At 45.3% G+C, this 26,945-nt stretch overlaps 1 protein-coding gene across 3 annotated transcripts in view; it reads left to right on the forward strand.

Annotated features, from left to right (window-relative positions):
* The window catches only part of LOC141273121 (uncharacterized), a 78,937-nt gene extending 65,807 nt beyond the window's left edge, over window positions 1-13,130 (forward strand). For 2 of the 3 annotated variants that reach the window (XM_073684540.1, XM_073684541.1), the window contains exons 6-7: window positions 3,450-3,561; window positions 11,492-13,129. In XM_073684540.1, the coding sequence (XP_073540641.1) occupies window positions 3,450-3,561; window positions 11,492-12,852 (1,473 nt within the window). In that variant the 3' untranslated portion in view covers window positions 12,853-13,129. Of the gene's footprint in view, window positions 1-3,449; window positions 3,562-11,491 lie in introns of all 3 variants that reach the window. The other variant, XM_073684542.1, reaches the window with a different exon arrangement.
* The last annotated feature ends 13,815 nt before the right edge of the window (window positions 13,131-26,945 follow it).

A 26,945-nucleotide genomic window follows, 5' to 3' on the forward strand; every position in this document is an offset into this window, starting at 1 on the left:
TTTATTTTTACAGCTCAATATTATAAACTTCTGTGAAGCACCTTGGGGTTCAAGGTGCTCACCACACATCTAGATAAGTTCCCTAAGGGGTCTAGTTTCCAAAATGGTGTCACTTGTGGGGGGGTTCCACTGTTTAGGCACATCAGGAGCTCTCCAAACGCAACATGGCGTCTGCTAATTATTCAGACAAATTTTACATTCAAAAAGTCTAATGGCGCTCCTTCCCTTCCGAACCCTGCAGTGCGCCCAAACAGTGGTTTGCCTCCACATATGGGGTATCAGCGTGTTCAGGAGAAATTGCACAACAAATTTCATGGTGCAATTTTTCCTATTACCCTTATGATAATGCAAAATTAAGGGATGAATAACGTTTTTGTGGGAAAAATGTGAAAATTTTATTTTTACAGCTCAATATTATAAACTTCTGTGAAGCACCTTGGGGTTCAAGGTGCTCACCACACATCTAGATAAGTTCCCTAAGGGGTCTAGTTTCAAAATGGTGTCACTTGTGGGGGGGTTCCACTGTTTAGGCACATCAGGAGCTCTCCAAACGCAACATGGCGTCTGCTAATTATTCAGACAAATTTTACATTCAAAAAGTCTAATGGCGCTCCTTCCCTTCCGAACCCTGCAGTGCGCCCAAACAGTGGTTTTCCCTCACATATCCCGCACGCTCAAGAGAAATTGCACAAAAAAATTTGGGGTCCATTTTTTCCTGTTACCCCTGTGAAAATAAAAAAAATTGGGTCTAAAGTAACATTTTTGTGAAAAAAGTTAAATGTTAATTTTTTTCTTCCACATTCCAAAAATTCATGTGAAGCACCTGAAGGGTTAATAAAGTTCTTGAATGTGGTTTTGAGCACCTTGAGGGGTGCAGTTTTTAGAATGGTGTCACTTTTGGGTATTTTCTGTCATAAAGACCCCTCAAAGTGACTTCAAATATGATGTGGTCCCTAAAAAAATGTTTTTGTAAATTTTGTTGGAAAAATGAGAAATCGCTGGTCAACTTTTAACCCTTATAGCTCCCTAACAAAAAAAAATTTTGGTTACAAAATTGTGCTGATGTTAAGTAGACATGTGGGAAATGTTATTTATTAACTATTTTGTGTGACATATCTCTCTGATTTAAGGGCATGAAAATTCAAAATTTGAAAATTGCAAAATTTTCAAAGTTTTCGCCAAATTTCCGATTTTTTCACAAATAAACACAAGTTATATCGAAGAAATTTTACCACTATCATGAAGTACAATATGTCATGAAAAAAAAATCTCAGAATCAGGGGAATACGTTGAAGCGTTCCAAAGTAATTACTTCATAAAGTGACAGTGGTCAGAATTGAAAAAATTGGCCCGGTCACGAAGACAAAAACAGGCTCTGGTGCGAAGTGGTTAACCTTCAGGTGATTCATGAAACTTTGCAACATTTAGATGTGAAAACAAAAAATTAGTTTTCACACTAAAATACTGTTTTTGAACCAAATTTACAATTTCCACAGGGGTAATAGGAGAAGATAGAGCCCATAATTTGTTATGCAATTTTTGCCAAATGTAGCAGTACCCCATATGTGGTTGTACACTGCTGCTTGAGCACACGGCAGGGATCGGATAGGAAGAAGCGCTACTTGACTTTTAGGACGCAGATTACATTTGAATAGATTGTGGGCTCTACTCTACAGAAACCCCCACAAGTGACCTCATATTGGAAACTTCACTGCTTAAGGAATTCATCTAGGTGTGTGGTGAGTATTTTGAACGCACAGGTGCCTCACAGAATTTTATAACATTGGGACATGGAAATATAACATTTTAGTGATAAAAACTTAAATTTTTTTTTATTTGTTGAAAATGTCACTTACACAAAGGTTAATAGGTGAACCTGTGCCCCACAATTTATTGCACAATTTCTCTTGAATGTGGTGATGCCCTCTCTACATATCGTCAGAAATTACTGTTAGGCCATATATCAGGGCTGAGAAGGAGGGAGCGCAATTTGGCTTTTGGAACCTTAGAATAGTTTGTGGGTGACATTTGTGGAGCCCCTAAGGTGCCAGAGTAGCGGAAAAACACCAAAAGTAACCCCATTGTAGAAATTACACATCTCAATAAACTCCTCTATGGCTGCTGTGCTTTTTTTCCTATGGAATTGCAAATCTACCCATACATTGTGCCCCCATACAGTGTAGAGCCCACATATATTCTAACACCCCCATGCATTGTGCTGCCATACAGTGTAGTGTCCCCATACTTTGTGCCCAGCTTGCGCTTCTGGAGACACGCACTCGGAAAATTGTTACGTGCGCTGTCCCTACTACAATAATGCCAAACATGTGGCCACTTACTGTGGTTTAGGCACAGTGGGGCACAGAGGGAGAGGGCATTTGGATTTGGGAGCGCAGATTTCACTGGATTTTATTTGGGAGTGGGGGGGTAAAAGGGGAGAGTCTTTGTTCTACCAGTACCATGGGAACCTCTTATTTTTCCAGTAACAGATGATGGACCTGAGTGGGGGCTGGTTTTGTGTTGTATAAGTTAAGGTTTTTGTTGGTAACATCTTGGAATACTTCATTTTTTTTTTATCGCTTTCATTATAAGGCTGGGATCACATTCCTGTGTTCTACGCTGAGCACTTGCGTTGGGGTTTCCATGTGATTCCCACAAAAATGCGATTTAGACGAAACTCCTGACCCAACCATTTACTATAATAAAGCAGATGGAGACACTGTTTACTCAGTTTGCTGCCCTATTCCAGTGGTATCCATTAAGGCTTGTACAGAACTGTAGTTGACCACACTTCTGTGCTAAAAAGATACCTAAACTGATGGGACACCGCTGGAACAGAGACCAGACGAAGTCCAAAGTGACTCAGGGTTTTTTTCTGAATCATGTTTTTTGGGATTTCCCCGGGACCCCAACGTAAGCGCTCAGCGGAGAGCACAGGATAAATGTGAGCCAAGCCTTATGCCGATTTTTTTGGGAGGCAGAATGAACAAATAGACAGCAGTACAAGAATAGTTCTTATTTTTATTTTTTTATTGTTCTCCATGCGATCTAAGTGATAAGACTACTTTATTCTTCAGTTCAATGCAATTACAGCAACACCAGATTTTTATGGTTTTTTTTAATGTTTTGCTAATATTCCACAGTAAAAATGCTTTTTTATAAAAAAAAAAAATATTATATGTCTTCGCCATAGTCTGAGGGTTGTAACTTGCGAACAGGGCTTATTTTTTGTCAGTCAGGGCTTATTTTTTGCTTGGCGAGTTTTAAAATGGCGATCAGGTATAATGCCCCTTAACGGACGCCGTTTTAATGCGTCTCAGCGATTTTTTTTTTTTTGATTTTTTTTTTGTTTTTGTGAAAGGAGCTGATTGTTCATTTTATTTCTTTTATTAAGCATTTGCTTTAGAAGTCATTTGTCTGATTAGAATATTATCTTATTGTTCAATCAGGCTGAAAATCTTATTGATATTAAAGTTGAAGTAATGGATGATGACGAAGAGACATATGTGATCAGTGATGTGCAGTGTAAGGAAGAGGAAATACCTGTAGAAATCAGCACTCGTAAGTAATTATTCTGAGTAATGAAGAGTCACATATTCTTTTTTTCAGAACAAACTGTCTAGGAATCTTGCTTCTTACCTCCTGCCACAGTAAATGGGATACAGAGACAGAAAAATTCTTTATTACATCAGATAGAGGTTTGAAAAGCAGAGCAACCAAAGCTAAAATCTGTAGTCCTTAATTTACCCTTCCATCCCAAATTTACATTGCCAGTAAGTCAATTATTCAATTATTTTACTGTTTGTCAGGATTTGACATTTTAAAAAAGAACAGATTTTTAAGAGTAACCATTGTTTTAATTAATATTTTTTGAATGAATAATACACATGAAAATAAGAAATTTGTAATATATCGTATATCAGAGAAATCTGCTTTTCTTTTTTCCTCCTGATTGATTTTTTCAAAATTCAGTTAATCCAGATTTTCCAATTATTGAGATGATAGTTGCCGCTCATAAAGTTCTATGGAACTTGAAGTTGAATGTTCTGAATTTGTCTCTAGCGCCCCCCCCCTCCATAGAATATCCAAAGCACCAAGTGTCATTTATCTCAGTAATGTCTTCATTGACTACAGATTTTACCTGTGAGGCTGCGTGCCCACTATGCGTTTTTCAAGCGTTTTTGCCATGGAATTTCTACAGCGAAAACGCTTGGTAATACGTGTCCCATGGTCCCCAATGATAATCCGCATGTGCTGTACACATGCTGCGGAAATTTCCGCTGCGGATTATCATTACGGAAAAATCTGCACCATGTCCATTAATTTTGTGGACACGCGGCGTTTTCGCCACCATTGACTTGCATTGAATCGCTTAATATCCACATGACTACATGTGCACAAGCGGATATTAAGTGGTTCAATGTGCGGATGGTACCCGGGCCTGGAGAAGAGGAGACTCTCCTCCGGACCAGGTACCATAGAACCTGTAAAAAAAAGAATTTAAAATAAACATTATACTCACCGGTTGCATGGATTTACGGTATATAGTGTGACCAAGTTGTCAAGCACTTTCCAAGTGATGCTAAAATTGCTTGGAAAGCGCTTGTCAACCCACATGTGGAAATGCAAGTGAAGAACACTTCACATCCGCTTGTCCCTGGCAGGAAAAACGCATGTACAATCCGCATGTACAATCCGCATGTACAATCCACATGTACAATCCGCATGTACAATCTGCATGTACAATCCGCATGTACAATCCGCATGTACAATCCGCATGTACAATCCGCATGTACAATCTGCATGTACAATCCGCATGTACAATCCGCATGTACAATCTGCATTGTAACGGGTCTGGGAGGCGGAACCTCTGAGCTACTATACAAGGGGGCGGTCCTTGTAAGGGAGCGGGTGGCGACCAGGCAGGCAGTCACAGCAGGTGACCGGGACAGTCTCTGGAAGAACGGGCAGGAGGTCACGGCAAGTGACCGGGGCAGTCTCTGGATGAACGGGCAGATGGTCACGGCAAGTGACCGGGGCAGTCTCTGGGTAAAGGGTTGGTACGACCTGTGGCGGCTGATGGTAGACGTGAGCTCCCAGGTGAGCAGGCGAGAGTCTCTGGATAAACGGGTGGTCACAGCATGTGACGACGGAGCCTCCAGGAAGACCAACAGACAGGCGGCAGATGAGCGCTCCCAGGTGAGCGGGCAGAAGTCTCTGGACAGTCGGGTGGTCACAGCACGTGACGGCAGAGCCTCCAGGTAGGCTAGCAGACAGGCAGCAGATGAGCGCTCCCAGGTGAGCGGGCAGGAGTCACTGGACCGGCAGGTGGTCACAGCACGTGACGGCGGAGCCTCCAGGTAGGCTAGCAGGCAGGTAGCAGATGTGCGCTCCCAGGTGAGCGGGCAAGCTGGTCCATAGACAGACTGACAGGAGTTGGAAGGCAGACCGTCGGACCTCAGGCAAGCAGGCAGGTAGCTGATGTGTGTTCCCAGGTGAGCGGGCAAGCTGGTCCTTAGACAGACTGACAGGAGTTGTAAGGCAGACCGTCGGACCTCAGGCTAGCAGGCAGGTAGCAGAATATCAGGCAGGAATAAGACAGCAAGCTGGCAGGAATCTGGCAGGTATCTGGCAGGTAACTGGCAACGGGACCTGAGGGCTGAAGCAGAGTAGTGAACAGTGCAACAACATTGCTCGGGCACCTCCATTTAGGAGGAGGTGCCTTATATATGGTGAAGTCCTCCGGCCATTGGCCGGGGACTCCTTAGGACGGCGCGCGCGGCCCCTTTAAGAAGGAGGGAGAGCGCGCGCGCGCCCTAAGCACAGTGGCCGGGAAGGAGCGCGCGCTGCCAGCAGAGCGGGAGGAGGACGCCGGGCACGGAGCAGAGAGGTGAGGGGAACAGCGTCCCTGCCTAGCAGAGGGCAGGGACACCGGCGCTACATGCATGTACAATCCACGTGTACAATCCGCATGTACAATCCGCATGTACAATCCGCACGTGTTTATCCTGCCAGGGAGATGCAGAAAAAATCAGCAGCATTTCTGCATCGTGGGCACATAGCCTGAAGTGAAAGATCAACAACCGGAAAGAAACAGATTTCTCTAATAAAATATATTACAAAATTGACTCATTTTCACTTGTTTTAATTTTTATTTTATAAATCAATATTACAACAGTTACTCTTGCACAGTAAAATATGGGATTTTTGGTACATGTCAAATGTACTAAATGATGACAAAAATAGGCACAATCGTCAACGAAGATGTGACGAAGGCCACCTTTACTATTGGAGAGATGTTCTCACTCTCAGACTATTGAAAATGTGCTGCATTTGTTTATTTGATGCAGCTCACCCCCACCGCCCCTTCTGCTTAGCTTTGCAGTCTTAATACATGTGGGGTGATTTTTATTAAGCATGAGAAGTGAGATGTCATAAATGTGATCGGATCCGTTGCCATTATTCCTGATCTCACAGGACAAGATCAGGACCATTCTCACCTGGTTTCGGATTAGAGTAAGCCTAAAGTATTCTACATTACCTGTTAACAAGCTAGCAACCTGACGGCGTTCAATTATGAAGTTTTGTGGCTCCACTTTATAAAGGGATCTTCCTGTTAAATACATTTATGGCATTATAAGTGATAGAACCTGCACCATGAGCGGCCTCCTCTTCATTTCTTCCTTGCCTGGATGCTGCAGTTATTTACCAGAGGTAGTACTGTCATCTATAAACTATTACACACCCTCTGAGGATGTCTATGGGGCAGTATATTGACTTCATATCATTAGCGAATGTGAGAGGTAACATTCTATTTAATACTTGAGAACCACCAATAACAGGATATTTACATTATTATTTATAATATTTTGTCATCTTTTACATAGTAAAACTAATACAAGTAGTAACATTTTCTGGAATGTAAAAGTAATCTGTCACCAGGTTTTTGCTACTCCATCTGAAACCAGCATGATGCAGGGCAGAGACCCTGAATCCAGTGTTATATCACTTACTTTACTGGGGGCTGCAGTTTTGATTAAAAACTGTTTTGTCAGATCTGCCAATTCTCTGAATACCGAGCTCTATAGCCCCACCCACATCACTGATTGGCAGCTTTCTGTGAACACTGTGCATAGGCTGAAAGCTGCCAATCAGTGGTGGTGGGCGGGGGAGGTTGGACTACCTGGCAGCAGGTTTACTAGTCTTTTAATGAGGATCTCCTGCTGATAAAACAGTAAGTGACAGAGCCCAGTAAAACTGGCTGCTCTCAGATTAGATGGCAAAAACTGGTTGACAGATTCCGTTTAAAGTGGCCTCCTTTGGACTGGTAAATGGCACTCATCGTTAAATTTCAGTGAAGAGCGAAAACATACACTGAGTACTTAATGGGGGCAATTCATTTAGTTGATTATGCCAAACATCTGGCGTAAACACCTTAATTCGCAGTATTTTTGCGCTACTCAGCATTGTGACTTTTGGAGTTTACAAGCCAGTCCTGACCAGCTACACCAATATGGGTGGGACGGGGATGTGGTCACGCCTGCCCGTCAAATTGATTGATAAAATAGTTAACGCTCACCCCTTTCTTCCCAAAGATGGATTGAGTGTCACTAACAGATATAGTTGCCTAAGGTTTAATCGGAAAACAAAAAATTTTGGTGTAATCCTTTGCCCTAAAAAGATATATTTTTTTCCCTCTGGTGCACTCTGTCCTTCTTTTTATATCATAGACATGGCTTTTCTCAGATCACTATATTGATGGTCCATGTTAGGATAGGCTATGAATATCTGTTTGACGGGAGGGTTTGACTTTTGCTGCCCACACTGATTTGATATTGGTGGCACTGAAGGGGTTGTCCTGCAGTGTAATATTTTTTTATGTATGGATTGTTTTAAAGTAATAAACAGAGACATATTTTCCTTCCTGCGTCACTGTGCATCCAGTGCAGGCTGCTTTGGAGTTGTGCTCTCGAAGCTGTCTGCTCCGTTCCAAAAGGCACAGCACCGCTGCTGGTTTTAGCAGCCAGATGATTAGGATTAGTATTATCAGATCTTTCTCTGACACTCGCTCTATTTTCCTGACCGCTGCACCAATCCTATGACTTCCAAGCAGAGCAGACAACTGTTCTGTAGCTGGCATAGAGCGGCCTGCGCTTAATCCGCATGGTGCTGAAAGGGTAGTAAACCTCTGTTTTACTTCTTTTTTAAACTCAATTTATTGAAGATTATACTGCATAACAAGGTAAATAACCAAAAAAAAGGGAAGTTAACAAAACCCAAATGCTAAAATAAGTCATCTTTATTGAAAATATTTAAAAGCAATAAAATTGTAATAAAAGGGGAGGAAAAGGCATGAGAAATCCCCTGCATACAAGAACGATGAATATTACAATGTGGTATATATTATCCTCAGCCATGGAATGGATGAAACATTAAATGCATCAAAATATGACCTGTAATAGTAAAGTGCATACTGTGGTTGCAAATGGAAATACAGGGGGGAGAGTAGAGCAAATCTTCAGCCACTGAGTATACTACAGAACATATATGAGGCAACGGTGAATTCTGTTAATAATGACAGAACACCAAGTGGTCAAATGAATAATTTCACTTTGTACTATAATGAGGTAGATATATAAATAATGACACCAAATAAATCAAGAATGATTATATATGAAGCAGTGATGATGCTAAACAGCCCAGACAAAAAGGGGGGGATAATTTGTATTGCAACACAGTATATAGCATTAGTAGCAAAGTGCTATAATGTTATAGTGCATATAAATAAATGATAAGGGGTGGGAGGGCTGTTGGGAACCTCAGTGACGCATATACTAATTGCTAGTAGTATGCCAAAAGAAATACAGACATGAAGGTTAATACCTGTATGGGGTCTGGAAATGCAGGGAGCAGGGTCAAAAACAAAGTTTTTCTGAGAAGAGGGCAAGGGTAGTGAGACCAGGTCTACCCCTCAAGGATTTCCAATAAGAACACTTTAGAGCAGAGTGGTGCAGGAGATTGTAAGATTTTTGGTGAGGATAGCCATGGATATGTACTTCACTAAATACTTAGCTTTGCCAAATCCTGCTGTAACCTAAGATAACATAATCTCTGGCTGAGAATCTCCTGACTTCCTTTGATATCACATTAGTGTCAATGTCTCCTTCAGTTCCGGAATCTTGAAACTGACAAGTAGGTGGGGCTGTATTTAGCAGAGCTCACTCTGTCTTTCTGAATGCTGCTGCTGCATACACACCTCTCCCTTGTATCTGTATATATACAGCAGGGTGTATGTACGTGTGCACAAACTGCTTTATACCATGTAATGTACACTGCTCAAAAAAATAAAGGGAACACTCAAATAACACATCCTAGATCTGAATGAATGAAATATTCTCATTGAATACTTTGTTCTGTACAAAGTTGAATGTGCTGACAACAAAATCACACAAAAATCATCAATGGAAATCAAATTTATTAACCAATGGAGGCCTAGATTTGGAGTCACCCCCAAAATTAAAGTGGAAAAACACACTACAGGCTGATCCAACTTTGATGTAATGTCCTTAAAACAAGTCAAAATGAGGCTCAGTATTGTGTGTGGCCTCCACGTGCCTGTATGACCTCCCTACAACGCCTGGGCATGCTCCTGATGAGGTTGCGGATGGTCTCCTGTGGGATCTGCTCCCAGACCTGGACTAAAGCATCCGACAACTCCTGGACAGTCTGGTGCAAAGTGACGTTGGAGCGAGACATGATGTCCTAGATGTGCTTAATCAGATTTAGGTCTGGGGAACGGGCGGGCCAGTCCATAGCTTCATTGCCATCTTGCAGGAACTGCTGACACACTCCAGCCACATGAGGTCTGGCATTGTCCTGCATTAGGAGGAACCCACGGCCAACTGCACCAGCATATGGTCTCACAAGGGGTCTGAGGATCTCATCTCAGTACCTAATGGCTGTCAGGCTACCTCTGGCGAGCACATGGAGGGCTGTGCTTTCCTCCAAAGAAATGCCACCCCACACCATTACTGACCCACTGCCATCCGGTCATTCTGAAGGATGTTGCAGGCAGCAGATCACTCTCCACGGCGTCTCCAGACTCTGTCACGTCTGTCACATGTGCCCAGTGTGAACCTGCTTTCATCTGTGAAGAGCACAGGGCGCCCAGTGGCGACTTTGCCAATCCTGGTGTTCTGTGGCAAATGCCAAGTGTCCTGCACTGTGTTGGGCTGTGAGCACAACCCCCATCTGTGGACGTCGGGCCCTCATACCACCCTCATGGAGTCGGTTTCTAACCGTTTGTGCAGACACATGCACATTTGTGGCCTGCTGGAGGTCATTTTGCAGCGCTCTGGCAGTGCTCCTCTTGTTCCTCCTTGCACAAAGGCGGAGGTAGCGGTCCTGCTGCTGGTTTGTTGCCCTCCTACGGCCCCCTCCATATCTTCTGGTGTGCTGGCCTGTCTCCTGGTAGCACCTCCAGCCTCTGGACACTACGCTGACAGACACCGCAAACCTTCTTGCCACAGCTCGCATTGATGTGCCATCCTGGATGAGCTGCACAACCTGAGCAACTTCTGTGGGTTGTAGAGTCCGTTTCATGCTACCACGAGTGTGAAAGCACAACCAACATTCAAAAGTGACCAAAACATCAGCCAGAAAGCATTGGTACTGAGATGTGGTCTGTGGTCCCCACCTGCAGAACCACTCCTTTATTGAGGGTGTCTTGATAATTGCCAATAATTTCCATCTATTGTCTATTCCATTTGCACAACAGCATGTGAAATTGATTGTCAATCAGTGTTGCTTCCTAAGTGGACAGTTTGATTTCACAGAAGTTTGATTTACTTTGAGTTATATTCTGTTGTTTAAGTGTTCCCTTTATTTTTTTGAGCAGTGTATATACACCCTGCTGTATTCCCTTTATAATATAAATACATTCATATTTCTCCACATCCATCCATCTGTGTCAGTGAGGGGTAGTGGGGGATAATCTTTGATGCCAAGTCTGGTGTAAGGGTGCTTTGTGCATTAGTTACTGTATATTCCCTGTAACAGTGTCCTGTACAGGAGATCATGCTAATGCTGTGTGTGACACTGGGGGAGGAGGAGTGGGAAGGGTTTTGGCAGAGTTACAGGGGGTGTACTCACTGCTGGCTTGCACCCTGCACAAGGATTGAAAGAAAATGTAGTAAGAGCAGAGGATTCTGAAGAAGTGATCACTATGACAGCTGAGCTGGTACCAGAGTACAGGAAGTGAGGTAGAAAGGCAGAAAGCAGCATGAAACTGAGCAGTAAAGGGGATCTTTAGGGATATTATCCTTAAGCATTTATGGCAAAGCCATTAACTGTGTTAGGGTATTGGACAACTTTTTTAAGTCCTATGCATCATTCAGTAGTGTCAACAGGAGTCACACAAGATGTCCTGCTCTAATTTATTGTTTGTTTGTATTTTAAAAACAGGGATATTCAAATTTGTTTTTATTCCCAGCAGATGGATTCAATGAAAACTCGGAAGGACATCTGACTTCATCCCCAGATTGTAAATTAGATTGCAAAAATATCACATCAAACACTTCAAAAGAAAACTTCATCAACCCAAATCGACCCTTAGTTCTTCACAGCAAGCAGCAGTTATCTGATCCTTCTACTTCATCAGATCAGTCACTCATCACTAAACAAAGTGCAGGTCAAAAAGGGGACAAATTGTTCCCATGTCCTCAGTGTGGAAAATATTTTAAAAGCAAGGCAAGTCTGCTTAAACATCAGCTCCTTCATTTAGATAAGAAACCATATTCATGTTTGCAATGTGGGAAAGGTTTTACCCAGAAATCAGGTCTTATTAAACATGAGAGAATTCATACAGATGAGAGGCCATTTCCATGTTCTAAATGTGGGAAAAGTTTTACACAGAAATCAGTTCTTGTTGAACATCAGAGAGGTCACTCAGGAGAAAAACCATTTTCATGTTCAGAATGTGGAAAATGTTTTACTTGGAAATCTGTTCTTTTTGAACATCAGAAAACACATACTGGAAAGAAACCATACACATGTGAGCAGTGTGGGAAATGTTTCACGCAGAAATCAAATCTGGTTGACCATCAGAAAACTCACACAGGAGAAAAGCCATTTTCATGTTTTGATTGTGGGAAATGTTTCAGTCGTAAATCAGGTCTCGTTCAACATCAGCGACTTCACACAGGGGAAAATCCGTGTATGGAATGTGGGAAATATTTTACTCAGAAATCCGATCTTATTAAACATCAACGAACTCACACTGGGGAGAGGCCATTCTCATGTTTAGTATGTGGGAAATGTTTTACCCAGAAATCATCTCTTGTTGGACATCAGAAATGTCACACAGGGGAGAAGCCATTTTCATGTTTAGAGTGTGGAAAATGTTTTACCCGAAAATCGGTTCTGTTGGACCATCAGAAAACACACACTGGGGAGCGGCCTTACCCATGTTTGAATTGTGGAAAATGTTTTGCCCAGAAGTCAGATCTTGTTGTTCATCACAGAGTTCACACAGGGGAGAAGCCATATTCATGTGCAGCATGTGGGAAATGCTTTACTCAGAAATCATCCCTTGCTGAACATCAGAAAATTCACACAGGGGAGAAGCCGTTCTCATGCTCAGAATGTGGGAAATGTTTTACCCAGAAATCTTCTCTTGTTAAACATCAGATGACTCATACAGGGCCTCGTTCATTTTCATATTTAGAAAGTGAAATGTTTTATCCAGAAATCAATATTTTGCCTGCAGAAAATTCCATTAAGGGAGAATCTTTATTAAATATGCAGTGTGTAGAAAATGATTTACCTAAGGATGAAACCTGTGAAGACAGTTGATCCCAATTAGTCAAAAGTGGTGTTTTGCGCACTATTTTTGATGGAATGGACTTGGAGTAAGATGCGCCAAATTCATTAAAAGACGTGCACCTCCATGTAAAATGTGGTACGTCTTTCAGAACACTGCTTGATGAATCCAGGCCTTTGTGTGTTTTTAGGAACCGTGAAAAAATGTTCATCTTATATCATTTACTTTTTTTAATAGGTACAGTGGTGGCCAAAAGTATTGGCACCCCTGCAATTCTGTCAGATAATACTCAGTTTCTTCCTGAAAATGATTGCAATCACAAATTCTTTGGTATTATTATCTTCATTTAATTTGTCTTCAATGAAAAACACAAAAAGAATTGTCCTAAAGCCAAATTGGATATAATTCCACACCAAACCTAAAAAAGGGGGTGGACAAAAGTATTGGCACTGTTTGAAAAATCATGTAATGCTTCTCTAATTCGTGTAATTAACAGCACCTGTAACTTACCTGTGGCACCTAACAGGTGTTGGCAATAACTAAATGACACTTGCAGCCAGTTAACATGGATTAAAGTTGACTCAACCTCTGTCCTGTGTCCTTGTGTGTACCACATTGAGCATGGAGAAAAGAAAGAAGATCAAAGAACTGTCTGAGGACTTGAGAAACCAAATTGTGAGGAAGCATGAGCAATCTCAAGGCTACAAGTCCATCTCCAAAGACCTGAATGTTCCTGTGTCTTCCGTGCTCAGTGTCATCAAGAAGTTTAAAGCTCATGGCACTGTGGCTAACCTCCATAGATGTGGACGGAAAAGAAAAATTGACGAGAGATTTCAACGCAAGATTGTGCGGATGGTGGATAAAGAACCTCGACTAACATCCAAACAAGTTCAAGCTGCCCTGCAGTCCGAGGGTACAACAGTGTCAACCCGTACTATCCGTCGGCGTCTGAATGAAAAGGGACTGTATGGTAGGATACCCAGGAAGACCCCACTTCTTACCCTGAGACATAAAAAAGCCAGGCTGGAGTTTGCCAAAACTTACGTGAGAAAGCCTAAAACGTTTTGGAAGAATGTTCTCTGGTCAGATGAGACAAAAGTAGAGCTTTTTGGGAAAAGGCATCAACATAGAGTGTACAGGAAAAAAAAAGAGGCATTCAAAGAAAAGAACACGGTCCCTACAGTCAAACATGGCGGAGGTTCCCTGATGTTTTGGGGTTGCTTTGCTGCCTCTGGCACTGGACTGCTTGCCCGTGTGCATGGCATTATGAAGTCTGAAGACTACCAACAAATTTTGCAGCATAATGTAGGGCCCAGTGTGAGAAAGCTGGGTCTCCCTCAGAGGTCATGGGTCTTCCAGCAGGACAATGACCCAAAACACACTTCCTAAAGCACTATAAAATGGTTTGAGAGAAAGCACTGGAGACTTCTAAGGTGGCCAGCAATGAGTCCAGACCTGAATCCCATAGAACACCTGTGGAGAGATCTCAAAATGGCAGTTTGGAGAAGGCACCCTTCAAATATCAGGGACCTGGAGCAGTTTGCCAAAGAAGAATGGTCTACAATTCCAGAAGAGCATTGTAAGAAACTCATTGATGGTTACCGGAAGCGGTTGTTCGCAGTTATTTTGGCTAAAGGTTGCGCAACCAAGTATTAGGCTGAGGGTGTCAATACTTTTGTCTGGCCCATTTTTGGAGTTTTGTGTGAAATGATCAATGATTTGATTTTTGCTTCATTCTCTTTTGTGTTTTTTCCTTGCAAGCAAATTAAATGAAGATAATAATACCAAAGAATTTGTGATTGCAATCATTTTCAGGAAGAAACTGAGTATTATCTGACAGAATTGCAGGGGTGCCAATACTTTTGGCCACCACTGTATAGTGGTCTATAGTAACTCAGATCAGCGGAGACTAGGATAGCATTAAGCCTGCTGAATTAGTGACACCACTAGCATCCCATTCCCCATTCTATATTAATCATAAATGAGAGGCCACACTATCCACACAGGGTTCCTTAGTCTTAGAAGTAAGCCTACAATAAGCTATTTCTGGTGTGGATTGTCCGTTGATTGCATCACAAACACCAACAAAACTAAGTATATTAATCGTGTGGGGTCCAATTCTATAGAAACCAAAGAGAAGGAACAAACCCATAAAAAAATAACTTTTTTATCAAAAAGCATGTCAATATTAGAACTAATCTCAAAATATATAATGCTAAAAAGGTGTGTATAGTATTGGGTGTGACCAGGACCAAAAGAGGACTAACAATTCCTAATGAGCCCTACAAGACAGTTTATCTACCTAGCTGCGGAGGCTGGCACCCTAAAAAAGCGACATGGCACCCCCGATCAACGATGAGTATCCCTGGACACACTAATATGCTCATTGTTATTGGCACCCATGAAGTTTAAGTACATAATGTGGAATATCTCCTGAAAAAATTAAGTGAAACAGTTTTCTTGTATAGAGCACTCGTGTTAAATACAAAAGAGCAAATGATAAATAATAATTTAAAACAATGGGGAAGGAAAAATAGAAAACCCTAAAGCTTGCTGTGTCCGTGTCACTGGTGTTGGCATTTAGTATGTAAACACATTTTGAATCGCCTGTCTTAAATCACAAAAGAGATTCAACTATGATTGCCTGTGTCCATCTGACATGAATTATCTAATGAACAATGGTGAAGACAATGGAGTTATCTGAGGACATCAGAACTGCTATTCTTAGCAAACACAAGACTTCCAAAGGGTATAAGGCCATCGCCAGAGACCTTGGTATCCCAGTTTGAACAGTGCACAGTGTTATTAAGATGTTTGCCAAGCATAGAACCGTCAAGAACCTCCCTGGACATGGGGGAAAGCGGAAAATTGACAAGAGGTGTCTTTGAAGGTTGGTGCGAATGGTGGAAAAAAACACCACTTCAGACATCCAAAGACCTGAATGCCAACCTGGAACAGTTTGGGGTCATGGTTTCAACAAGTACTATACGCCGCACACTAAACCAAGCAGAGCTTTATGGGCAAAGGCCAAGGAAGAAACCATTGCTGAAGAAGAGACATTAAAAGGAACGACAGATCTTTGCCAAAGAGTATCTTGACAAACCACAATCCTTCTGGGAAAATGTTCTGTGGACAGATGAAACAAAAATAGAGCTTTTTGGCAATGCAAAAAAAACCTGTTTTTTATAGAGAGCTCAATGAAGCTTATAAGGAAAAGAACACCTTACCAACAGTTGAGCATGGTGGAGGATCCATAATGCTGTGGGGTTGCTTTGCTGCATCTGGTACTGGAGGCCTTGGCCGTATCACAGTAATCATGAAATCAGAGAATTATCAAGAGATTTTAGAGCGAAATGTCCTGCCCACTGTAAGAAAACTTGGTTTGAGTCAAAGATCATGGGTCCTGCAGCAAGACAATGACCCAAATCACACATCCAAAAGTACACAGGAATGGTTGAAAACTAAAAATGGACTGTTTTAAAATGGACAGCAGTGAGTCCTGACCTCAATCCCATTGAAAATCTTTGGGGTGAGCTGAAATCTGCCATTGGGAAAAAGAAACCTGCAAACATTTAAGAGCTTGAACAAACTGCAAAGGAAGAGTGGGAAAAAATCCAGATGACAAGTGCTAGAAGCTTATAGATGGCTACAAGAAACATTTGAATGCTGTCAGCAATGCCAAAGGATGTGCAACCAAGTATTAATTAGGGGTGCCTTTATTGCTGCACGTGCTGTTTATTCTGTTTTTTCTTTGAAATTGCAACATGGAAGTTGAAAAACAATGTTTTATTGTTGTATTACTTTGGACCACTAATTAAAAAATCCTGAGGATATAACTTTGATACATTTCCATTTATTTCTGAAGATATTGTACAGTCTAGGAAAAAAATGAACGGGTTCCAATAATGGTAAGCAGCACTATACACTAGACATTGTCACGCACAAATGGTAGATGCACCACAAAACCCAAGAAGATCAAATCCAATATCCACTATGGGATTAAGTATAAGTATTTTTAAAATAATATTTCTGGGTTTCTCTATGTAGATGGTTGTATATTGATTGACACATGTACAGTACAGACCAAAAGTTTGGACACACCTTTTCATTTAAAGATTTTTCTGTATTTTCATGACTTTGAAAATAGTACATTCACACTGAAGGCATCAAAACTATGAATTAACACATGTGGAATTAAATACTTAACAAAAAAGTGTGAAAAAACTGAAAATATGTCTTATATTCTAGGTTCTTCAAAGTAGCCACCTTTTGCTTTGATGACTGCTTTGCACACTCTTGGCATTCTCTTGATGAGCTTCAAGAGGTAGTCACCGGAAATGGTTTTCACTTCATAGGTGTGCCCTGTCAGGTTTAATAAGTGGGATTTCTTGCCTTATAAATGAGGTTGGGACCATCAGTTGTGTTGTGCAGAAGTCAGGTGGATACACAGCTGATAGTCCTACTGAACAGACTGTTAGCTGCTTTTTTCTTGCCATAATACAAATTCTAAGTAAAGAAAAACGAGTAGCCATCATTACTTTAAGAAATGAAGGTCAGTCAGTCCGAAAAATTGGGCAAACTTTGAAAGTGTCCCCAAATGCAGTTGCAAAAACCATCAAGCGCTACAAAGAAACTGGCTCACATGAGGAAAGGAAGACCAAGAGTCACCTCTGCTTCTGAGGATAAGTTTATCCGAGTCACCAGCCTCAGAAATCGCAGGTTAACAGCAGCTCAGATTAGAGACCAGGTCAATGCCACACAGAGTTCTAGCAGCACACACATCTCTACATCAACTGTTAAGAGGAGACTTTGTGCAGCAGGCCTTCATGGTAAAATAGCTGCTAGGAAACTACTGCTAAGGACAGGCAACAAGCAGAAGAGACTTGTTTGGGCTAAAGAACACAAGTAATGGACATTAGACCAGTGGAAATCTGTGCTTTGGTCTGAAGAGTACAAATTTGAGATCTTTGGTTCCAACCACCGTGTCTTTGTGCGACGCAGAAAAAGTGAACGGATGGACTCTACATGCCTGCTTCCCACCGTGAAGCATGGAGGAGGTGTAATGGTGTGGGGGTGCTTTGCTGGTGACACTGTTGGGGATTTATTCAAAATTGAAGGCATACTGAACCAGCATGGCTACCACAGCATCTTGCAGAAGCATGCTATTCCATCCGGTTTGCGTTTAGTTGCACCATCACTTGTTTTTCAACAGGACAATGACCCCAAACACACCTCCAGGCTGTGTAAGGGCTATTTGACCAAGAACGAGAGTGATGGGGTGCTGCGCCAGATGACCTGGCCTCCACAGTCACCAGACCTGAACCCAATCGAGATGGTTTGGGGTGAGCTGGACCGCAGAGTGAAGGCAAAAGGGCCAACAAGTGCTAAGCATCTCTGGGAACTCCTTCAAGATTGTTGGAAGACCATTTCTGGCGACTACCTCTTGAAGCTCATCAAGAGAATGCCAAGAGTGTGCAAAGCAGTCATCAAAGCAAAAGGTGGCTACTTTGAAGAACCTAGAATATAAGACATATTTTCAGTTGTTTCACACTTTTTTTGTTAAGTATATAATTCCACATGTGTTAATTCATAGTTTTGATGCCTTCTGTGTGAATGTACAATTTTCATAGTCATGAAAATACAGAAAAATCTTTAAATGAGAAGGTGTGTCCAAACTTTTGGTCTGTACTGTATATGTCTTTTTTCTGTGATATAATGATTCTCCTTGGGATTGTCCTAGAATTTGTTACTTGGTCAAACACACAGCTTTTGTGTTTCCACCACATAGTGGATATTGGATTTGATATTTCTGGGTTTTGTGATGCATCTACCATTTGTGCATGACAATGTCTAGTGTAGGTGTGGATAATTTTTTTAGGGTGCCAACCTCTAGGTAAGTAAACAGTCTTATAGGGCTCATTAGCGATTGTTGGTACTCTTTTGGTCCTGGTCACAGCCACTGCTATACACACTGTGACAAAGTCACTGGCAAAGTATATAATAAACCAGTGAAGGACTTAAAGAGATAGTGTTCCTGTGTCTACCTCCATGTGCAGCTGAGTGAGCCGATCTACCATAACACTATATATATAATGTATGTATGTTATTTTTGGAGGTTTTTTTTCCTTCTCTTTGGTTTCCATTGATTGCAGCATCACCCAATGCTATATATATATATATATATATATATATATATGTTTTTTATTTTTGGAGGTTTTTTTTTCTTCTCTTTGGTTTCTATTGATTGCAGCATCACCCAATGCTAAGTTTTCTGTTGAACACAGTTTCTTTAACATATGTTAAAAAGCTATTATGTTTGTAGTTAATTACAAATGAACTTTATATTCAGTATTTTTTCTAGAATTTGTGTATTTCTCTAACATAACTCTATTTTTTTTTCTAGTTGGTCCATTTACATTTTACTGTTTGTATTAATTTAATACGCGTTCTGTGTGTGCATTGTCTAAATATCAATAAATTTCCTTTTAATGGTGATAATATTGTAGATTGGTTGGAAAAGAAACGGTTACTGTCTGTTTTTCTGTATTGCTTCATTGGGGGACACAGGAAACCATGGGTGTATGCTGCTGCTACTAGGCAAAAAAGTTAGCTCCTTGTTGGCAGCGGATTAATCTCTGCACTGTCCAGCAGTTCAACAGTGAATATATATTTATTCAGGAAGAAAGATTGCACAGCTTACAACTGGTATTTCTTATAGCATATGATCTTAGCATCTTGTCTGACAGCTTGCAAAGTGAATGTAAATGTGCTCCATCTACACACTGTAATGCACACGCCCGGGCTGAGCGGCGTGTGCGTGTGATTGTAGTGATTCCACTGGACCGTGCCGGAGAGTGAATGCCTGGAGGGGCGTAACTAGGTATTCACCCGATCCGACCAGGGTCGCACGACGGCATACGACGCCAGTGCACCAAGGAGGAACCGAGCAGAGGGACCAGGTGCTACTCCAGGACAGACCCCGGACACGGCTGTTGACCCACACAGGGGAATACAGGAACAGACTGGTAGGCTGGCACACAGACTGGTGTGTATAGGCTGGCTCGACTGGGATGCAGGCAGGCGGGTATGCAGGCAGGGGGGTACAGGCAAGCACAGCTAGAGTGCAGACAGGGAGGCACTAGCAGGTAGGAACACAGGCGGGATAGGACCCAGTACACACTGGGACTCAGGAACAATACAGGCAGAGGGGTACAGGCAAGCACAGCTAGAGTGCAGACAGGGAGGCACTAGCAGGTAGGGACACTGGCGGGATAGGACCCAGTACACATTGGGACTCAGGAACAGAACCACAGATGTGGCGGACAAACACAGCAGAGTGAGGCCGCCCAGAGAGGTGAGCGAGAGCAGGGCAGGACGAGGCCGCCTGGAGCGGTGAGCAAGAGTAGAGCAGGACAAGGCCGCCAGGAGCAGTGAGCAAAGGGTCAGAGCTGAGCGAGACTGCCGGAGCAGTGAGCAAGAGTAAAGCAGGACGAGGCCGCCTGGAGCGGTGAGCAAGAGTGGAGCAAGACTGCTGGAGCAGTGAGCAAAAGGATAAGAGCGGAGCGAGACTGCCGGAGCAGTGAGCAAAAGGGTCAGAGCGGAGCAAGGCTGCCGGAGCAGCGAGCAAAAGGGTCAGAGCGGAGCAAGGCTGCCGGAGCAGTGAGCAAAAGGGTCAGAGCGGAGCAAGGCTGCCGGAGCAGCGAGCAAAGGAGCCAGAGCAGGCTAGAACCGCCGGAGCGGTGAGCAAAGGAGTCAGAGCAGGCTAGAACCGCCGGAGCGGTGAGCATAGGAGTCAGAGCAGGCTAGAACCGCCGGAGCGGTGAGCAAAGGAGTCAGAGCAGGCTAGAACCGCCGGAGCGGTGAGCAAAGGAGCCGGAGCAGGCTAGAACCGCCGGAGCGGTGAGCAAAGGAGTCGGAGCAGGCTAGAACCGCCGGAGCGGTGAGCAAAGGAGTCGGAGCAGGGGGGACAGGGCTCAGTTCACACGGAACAGACAGGAAGAGAAAGGCAGAGCCAGATACCCACAGGGTACTTGCAGTGAAGTAGCGAGTGGACCACAAACTCACAAACGGGAGTACAGAGACAACAAGCAGGAGTTAGGTACGAGTTCAGACTCTGCAGAAAAAGGAAGGGAACGGACATAGAGGCAAAACAGGTAAAGGATAGGAGAGAGTTCAGACTAGAACTGAGTGTACGGAGGAGACCGACACTGCAGCGGGATACAGGAGCGGGTCTGGGAATACTGCCCCCAGAGAGGCGGGACGAACAGGCAAGGAGCGTGTTCAGACAGGACAGACAAGATACAGGAGCGGGTCTAGGTAATCGGCCCCTAGAAGGCGGGAGGAACAGGCTAGGAGCGTGTTCAGACAGGACAGACAAGATACAGGAGCGGGTCTAGGTAATCGGCCCCTAGAAGGCGGGAGGAACAGGCTAGGAGCGTGTTCAGACAGGCCTGGAAATACAGCCTCCAGGATAGGCAGACAAGAGAACACAGAACGGGACCTGGCACCTTCAGAGTGCAAGCACACACTGAATGAAACACTATGCTCAGGCAGGGATTGATTGGAGCAGCTGAGCTATATACCAGGTGACAGACAGCAATAGGCTGAGGACGCACAAGGGGTGTGCCCACAGCAGGTACAAAAAGCAGGAAGTGATCGGGCGCCGCCCTTAAGCAGCAGAAACAGACACAAACAGACAGCATGGAGGGAAGCCAGAGAGACATTCTGGACTGGAGATCAAGTGCGCGCTCTTGCACAGTGGGAGATGGACCACCATGCAAGGACGCCGCCAGGTATGTTACAGTACCCCCCCCCTTACGCCCCCTCTTCTTCAGGCCTGCCAGAATCTTCCGCAGGGAATTTGAGGACCAGTCGTTCACTTCAAGGAGATCACCTCCACTGTCCACAGGAAAAACTGATCCCATCTGGTTAGCTAGGATGCTACCTCCTATCCAGCCATCCTCAGCAACAGACGAAACGGGTGGAGTGCCAGGAACAGCACACAGGGAAGTCTCCACATATTTTCAGGTGGCACCCCAGAGGGTACAGGAGACAACTGGAAGTCCTTCACCGGGTTGGAGGGGGACAGAGACTTGGGGGTAATCTCTGCTTCGAGGTACATCTTGTCAAGCTCACAGGAAGAAATAGACGGGTTATCAGGTACATAATGAGGAAAAGTCACTGTCTCTTTGTTATCTGGTGGTACCCCGGAGGATTCAGGAAATAACTGGAGGTCCTCCGCCGGGTCAGAAGAGTGCAGAGGCTCAGAGAAAACATCTGCTTCAGAGTACACTAGGTCGGACTCACTGGACGAAGCAGGCGAGGTATCGGGTACCGAGTATAGGAAAGTCTCTGTCCATTCACCACCAGGTGGCACCCCGAAGGGTTCTGGAGACAACTGGAGGTCCTCCGCCTGGTCAGAGGGGTGTAGAGACTCATGGGTAACCTCTGCTTCAGAGTACACTAGGTCGGACTCACTGGACGAAGCAAGCGAGGTATCAGATCCAGGATATAGGAAAGTCTCTGTCCATTCACCACCAGGTGGCACCCCAAAGGGTTCTGGAGACAACTGGAGGTCCTCCGCCTGGTCGGAGGGGTGTAGAGACTCGGGAGTAACCTCTGCTTCGGAGTACACTAGGTTGGACTCAGTGGACGAAGCGAGCGAGGTATCAGGTACAGAGTATAGGAGAGTCTCTGTCCTTTCGCTACCAGGTAGCACCCCGAAGGGTTCTGGAGACAACTGGAGGTCCTCCGCCTGGTCGGAGGGGTGTAGAGACTCGGGAGTAACCTCTGCTTCGGAGTACACTAGGTTGGACTCACTGGACGAAGCGAGCGAGGTATCAGGTACAGAGTATAGGAGAGTCTCTGTCCTTTCGCTACCAGGCAGCACCCCGAAGGGTTCTGGAGACAACTGGAGGTCCTCCGCCTGGTTGGAGGGGTGTAGAGACTCGGTGGTAACTACCACTTTGGGGTACCCATTGTCAGGCTCACAGGACGAAGCGGACAAAGTATCGAGTACAGGGTGTAGAGAAGTCTCTCTCCATTTGTCAGCGAGTGGTATCCCGGAGGATTCAGGAGGCAACAGGGGGTCCTCCGCCAGGTAGTAGAGGTGCACAGACTCTGAGGTAACCACAGCTTTGGAGCATCCTTGGACATGCACACCGGTTAAAGTGGGTGAAGCATCTGATGCCGGGTGCAGGAAGTTCTCCTGTGTGGAGTCTGGATGGGCAGAAGTCTCTTCGGGCAGGAGAACTGGTGCACTACCAACGCACATTACCCGTTGGGGCTTCTCCAGGATACAGGGAGATGAAGCTTCAGTAGGGACTTCAAGGTTGGGGTCAGGAGGTCTCAGGGAGGACAGACCCTGGCGTGACGGCTTGCCTCTACGTCTAGCACGTCTGGACTGCCTCTTGAGGTTGGGAGAAGTATTCCGGAAAGCGTAGTCACCCTGTGAGGATTCTGGGTGGGCAGTAGTCTCATTGGGCTGGAGGACTATTGCGCTACCCACACACATTACCCATCGGGGCTGCTCCGGGATATTGGGAAGTGAAGCTTCAGCAGGAGCCTCCGGGTTAGGATCATCGAAGACCATTAGAAAGGCCACCAGGAAGGCCATTAGGTCCAGGAGGATCGGATCCTGTGTTTCAAATAGGGGGTTGATCCATTCCAAGGCATCACCCGCTAGGTAAGACATAATGAATGCCACCTTAACCCGATCGGTGGGAAAACATAGAGGGTAGAACTTGAAGTGTAGCATGCATTGCTCCACAAATGCACGACTTTGTCTTGGATCCCCATAGTAACGTAGCGGATCCGCAGGAACGAGAGCAGATAGATCCATCTGGACGGGTGCGTAATTCGCCTGGAACTCAGCTAGAGAAAAAAAAAATTATTTATTTTAATGCATGTATTCGCTGGAAAACTTCTCAGAGAGCAAAGGCCGTGGGGCTCAACGGGAACCATGGCCTGAGCATGCTGTAATGCACACGCCCGGGGTGAGCGGCGTGTGCGTGTGATTGTAGTGATTCCACTGGACCGTGCTGGAGAGTGAATGCCTGGAGGGGCGTAACTAGGTATTCACCCGATCAGACCAGGGTCGCACGACGGCATACGACGCCAGTGCACCAAATAGGAACCGAGCAGAGGGACCAGGTGCTACTCCAGGACAGACCCCGGACACGGCTGTTGACCCACACAGGGGAATACAGGAACAGACTGGTAGGCTGGCACACAGACTGGTGGGTATGGGCTGGCTCGACTGGGATGCAGGCAGGCGGGTATGCAGGCAGGGGGGTACAGGCAAGCACAGCTAGAGTGCAGACAGGGAGGCACTAGCAGGTAGGAACACAGGCGGGATAGGACCCAGTACACACTGGGACTCAGGAACAATACAGGCAGAGGGGTACAGGCAAGCACAGCTAGAGTGCAGACAGGGAGGCACTAGCAGGTAGGGACACTGGCGGGATAGGACCCAGTACACATTGGGACTCAGGAACAGAACCACAGATGTGGCGGACAAACACAGCAGAGTGAGGCCGCCCAGAGAGGTGAGCGAGAGCAGGGCAGGACGAGGCCGCCTGGAGCGGTGAGCAAGAGTAGAGCAGGACAAGGCCGCCAGGAGCAGTGAGCAAAGGGTCAGAGCTGAGCGAGACTGCCGGAGCAGTGAGCAAGAGTAAAGCAGGATGAGGCCGCCTGGAGCGGTGAGCAAGAGTGGAGCAAGACTGCCGGAGCAGTGAGCAAAAGGATAAGAGCGGAGCGAGACTGCCGGAGCAGTGAGCAAAAGGGTCAGAGCGGAGCAAGGCTGCCGGAGCAGCGAGCAAAAGGGTCAGAGCGGAGCAAGGCTGCCGGAGCAGCGAGCAAAAGGGTCAGAGCGGAGCAAGGCTGACGGAGCAGCGAGCAAAAGGGTCAGAGTGGAGCAAGGCTGCCAGAGCAGCGAGCAAAGGAGCCAGAGCAGGCTAGAACCGCCGGAGCGGTGAGCAAAGGAGTCAGAGCAGGCTAGAACCGCCGGAGCGGTGAGCATAGGAGTCAGAGCAGGCTAGAACCGCCGGAGCGGTGAGCAAAGGAGTCAGAGCAGGCTAGAACCGCCGGAGCGGTGAGCAAAGGAGCCGGAGCAGGCTAGAACCGCCGGAGCGGTGAGCAAAGGAGTCGGAGCAGGCTAGAACCGCCGGAGCGGTGAGCAAAGGAGTCGGAGCAGGGGGGACAGGGCTCAGTTCACACGGAACAGACAGGAAGAGAAAGGCAGAGCCAGATACCCACAGGGTACTTGCAGTGAAGTAGCGAGTGGACCACAAACTCACAAATGGGAGTACAGAGACAACAAGCAGGAGTTAGGTACGAGTTCAGACTCTGCAGAAAAAGGAAGGGAACGGACATAGAGGCAAAACAGGTAAAGGATAGGAGAGAGTTCAGACTGGAACTGAGTGTACGGAGGAGACCGACACTGCAGCGGGATACAGGAGCGGGTCTGGGAATACTGCCCCCAGAGAGGCGGGACGAACAGGCAAGGAGCGTGTTCAGACAGGACAGACAAGATACAGGAGCGGGTCTAGGTAATCGGCCCCTAGAAGGCGGGAGGAACAGGCTAGGAGCGTGTTCAGACAAGACAGACAAGATACAGGAGCGGGTCTAGGTAATCGGCCCCTAGAAGGCGGGAGGAACAGGCTAGGAGCGTGTTCAGACAGGCCTGGAAATACAGCCTCCAGGATAGGCAGACAAGAGAACACAGAACGGGACCTGGCACCTTCAGAGTGCAAGCACACACTGAATGAAACACTATGCTCAGGCAGGGATTGATTGGAGCAGCTGAGCTATATACCAGGTGACAGACAGCAATAGGCTGAGGACGCACAAGGGGTGTGCCCACAGCAGGTACAAAAAGCAGGAAGTGATCGGGCGCCGCCCTTAAGCAGCAGAAACAGACACAAACAGACAGCATGGAGGGAAGCCAGAGAGACATTCTGGACTGGAGATCAAGTGCGCGCTCTTGCACAGTGGGAGATGGACCACCATGCAAGGACGCCGCCAGGTTTGTTACACACACACAGTGAGCAGGAACTTCCTGATTTTTTTTTTGAGTGCTGTACTGGCGTTACAACACTATTGCTGGAGACAGAAACTTATGCACTATTTTACAGTAGTGAATAGTAGTTGTTGCAATATATACAATAATAAACATTATTCTAACACTCCTCCTTAGCAGAGTTCACCCACAACTGGAACAAAGCTATTCAGTTTTAGATTAGTTTAGGTAAGAGGCAGACACGGGTCTGTTCTGAGTGTTTGGGGCATCCAGGTGGACAGTCCTTGCGATGCCACCTATCTCCGGTCAGCTTGTCCACCGTAGTGAGACGTGTGCAGGGAGGGAAGACGGACTTTATTCCAGTGTCTCCCCTTCCCGGGGCTCTTGATAACCATCTTCTATTCTGCCAAGAAGCAGTCAGGATCCTTCTTCAGGAACAGGTACTCTAGACTCTTCATTTATCCAGGTACCCATACAATGGGGTGCTTTCCGGTCCAAGTGCCCTAAAGGTATTTTCTCTGATTGTCCTGTCCGGTGCGATCGGTGGCACCCTTACACTCCTGGCGAATTCAGTTAAAAATCTAGGCCCCGGCTTTTCCAAGGCCTAGTCCCTCTATTGGGCCACGCCCCTTGCCTTTCTTCCAGCCAATCAAACGCACCTGGGATTTCTCAATTTTTTCAGCCCGCTCACCAGCCCTTGACCTATCAAGCTCTCCCCTTCTTCACCGGCCAATCATAGCCACGTGGGAACCTTTGCACGCTTTCTTAGCTCCACCCCTCACCATCTTGGTAGTATCTCCTTCAGATCCTATTGCTCGGCACATCCTGTAACCTCGTTCAGCTGCTGCACTACCAGACCCATAGTTCTCTGGCTCCGCTCCAGGGACCGTGCAGTCTTTAGAATCGGGTAGGCTCTATCTCTCTCGCTTCAAACAGTGGCCCTCCTCAGTGGCTCCCATCATTGGAAGCTTCTCTCTTCTCAACCTTTTCTCTATGCTTAATCTCAGGGAGAATCACTCTTGTCCCTTCCCTCCCCTAGTTTTGCATTTTGCTCATTTCTGCAAGAAAAAATTACCCTCGGGTCAGTCTACGATCCACGGTTCCAAT

Source organism: Phyllobates terribilis, unplaced genomic scaffold (assembly GCF_046119375.1).
Source record: "Phyllobates terribilis strain yellow unplaced genomic scaffold, ASM4611937v1 Scaffold_5__5_contigs__length_657084704, whole genome shotgun sequence".
NCBI classification, from domain to species: domain Eukaryota; kingdom Metazoa; phylum Chordata; class Amphibia; order Anura; family Dendrobatidae; genus Phyllobates; species Phyllobates terribilis.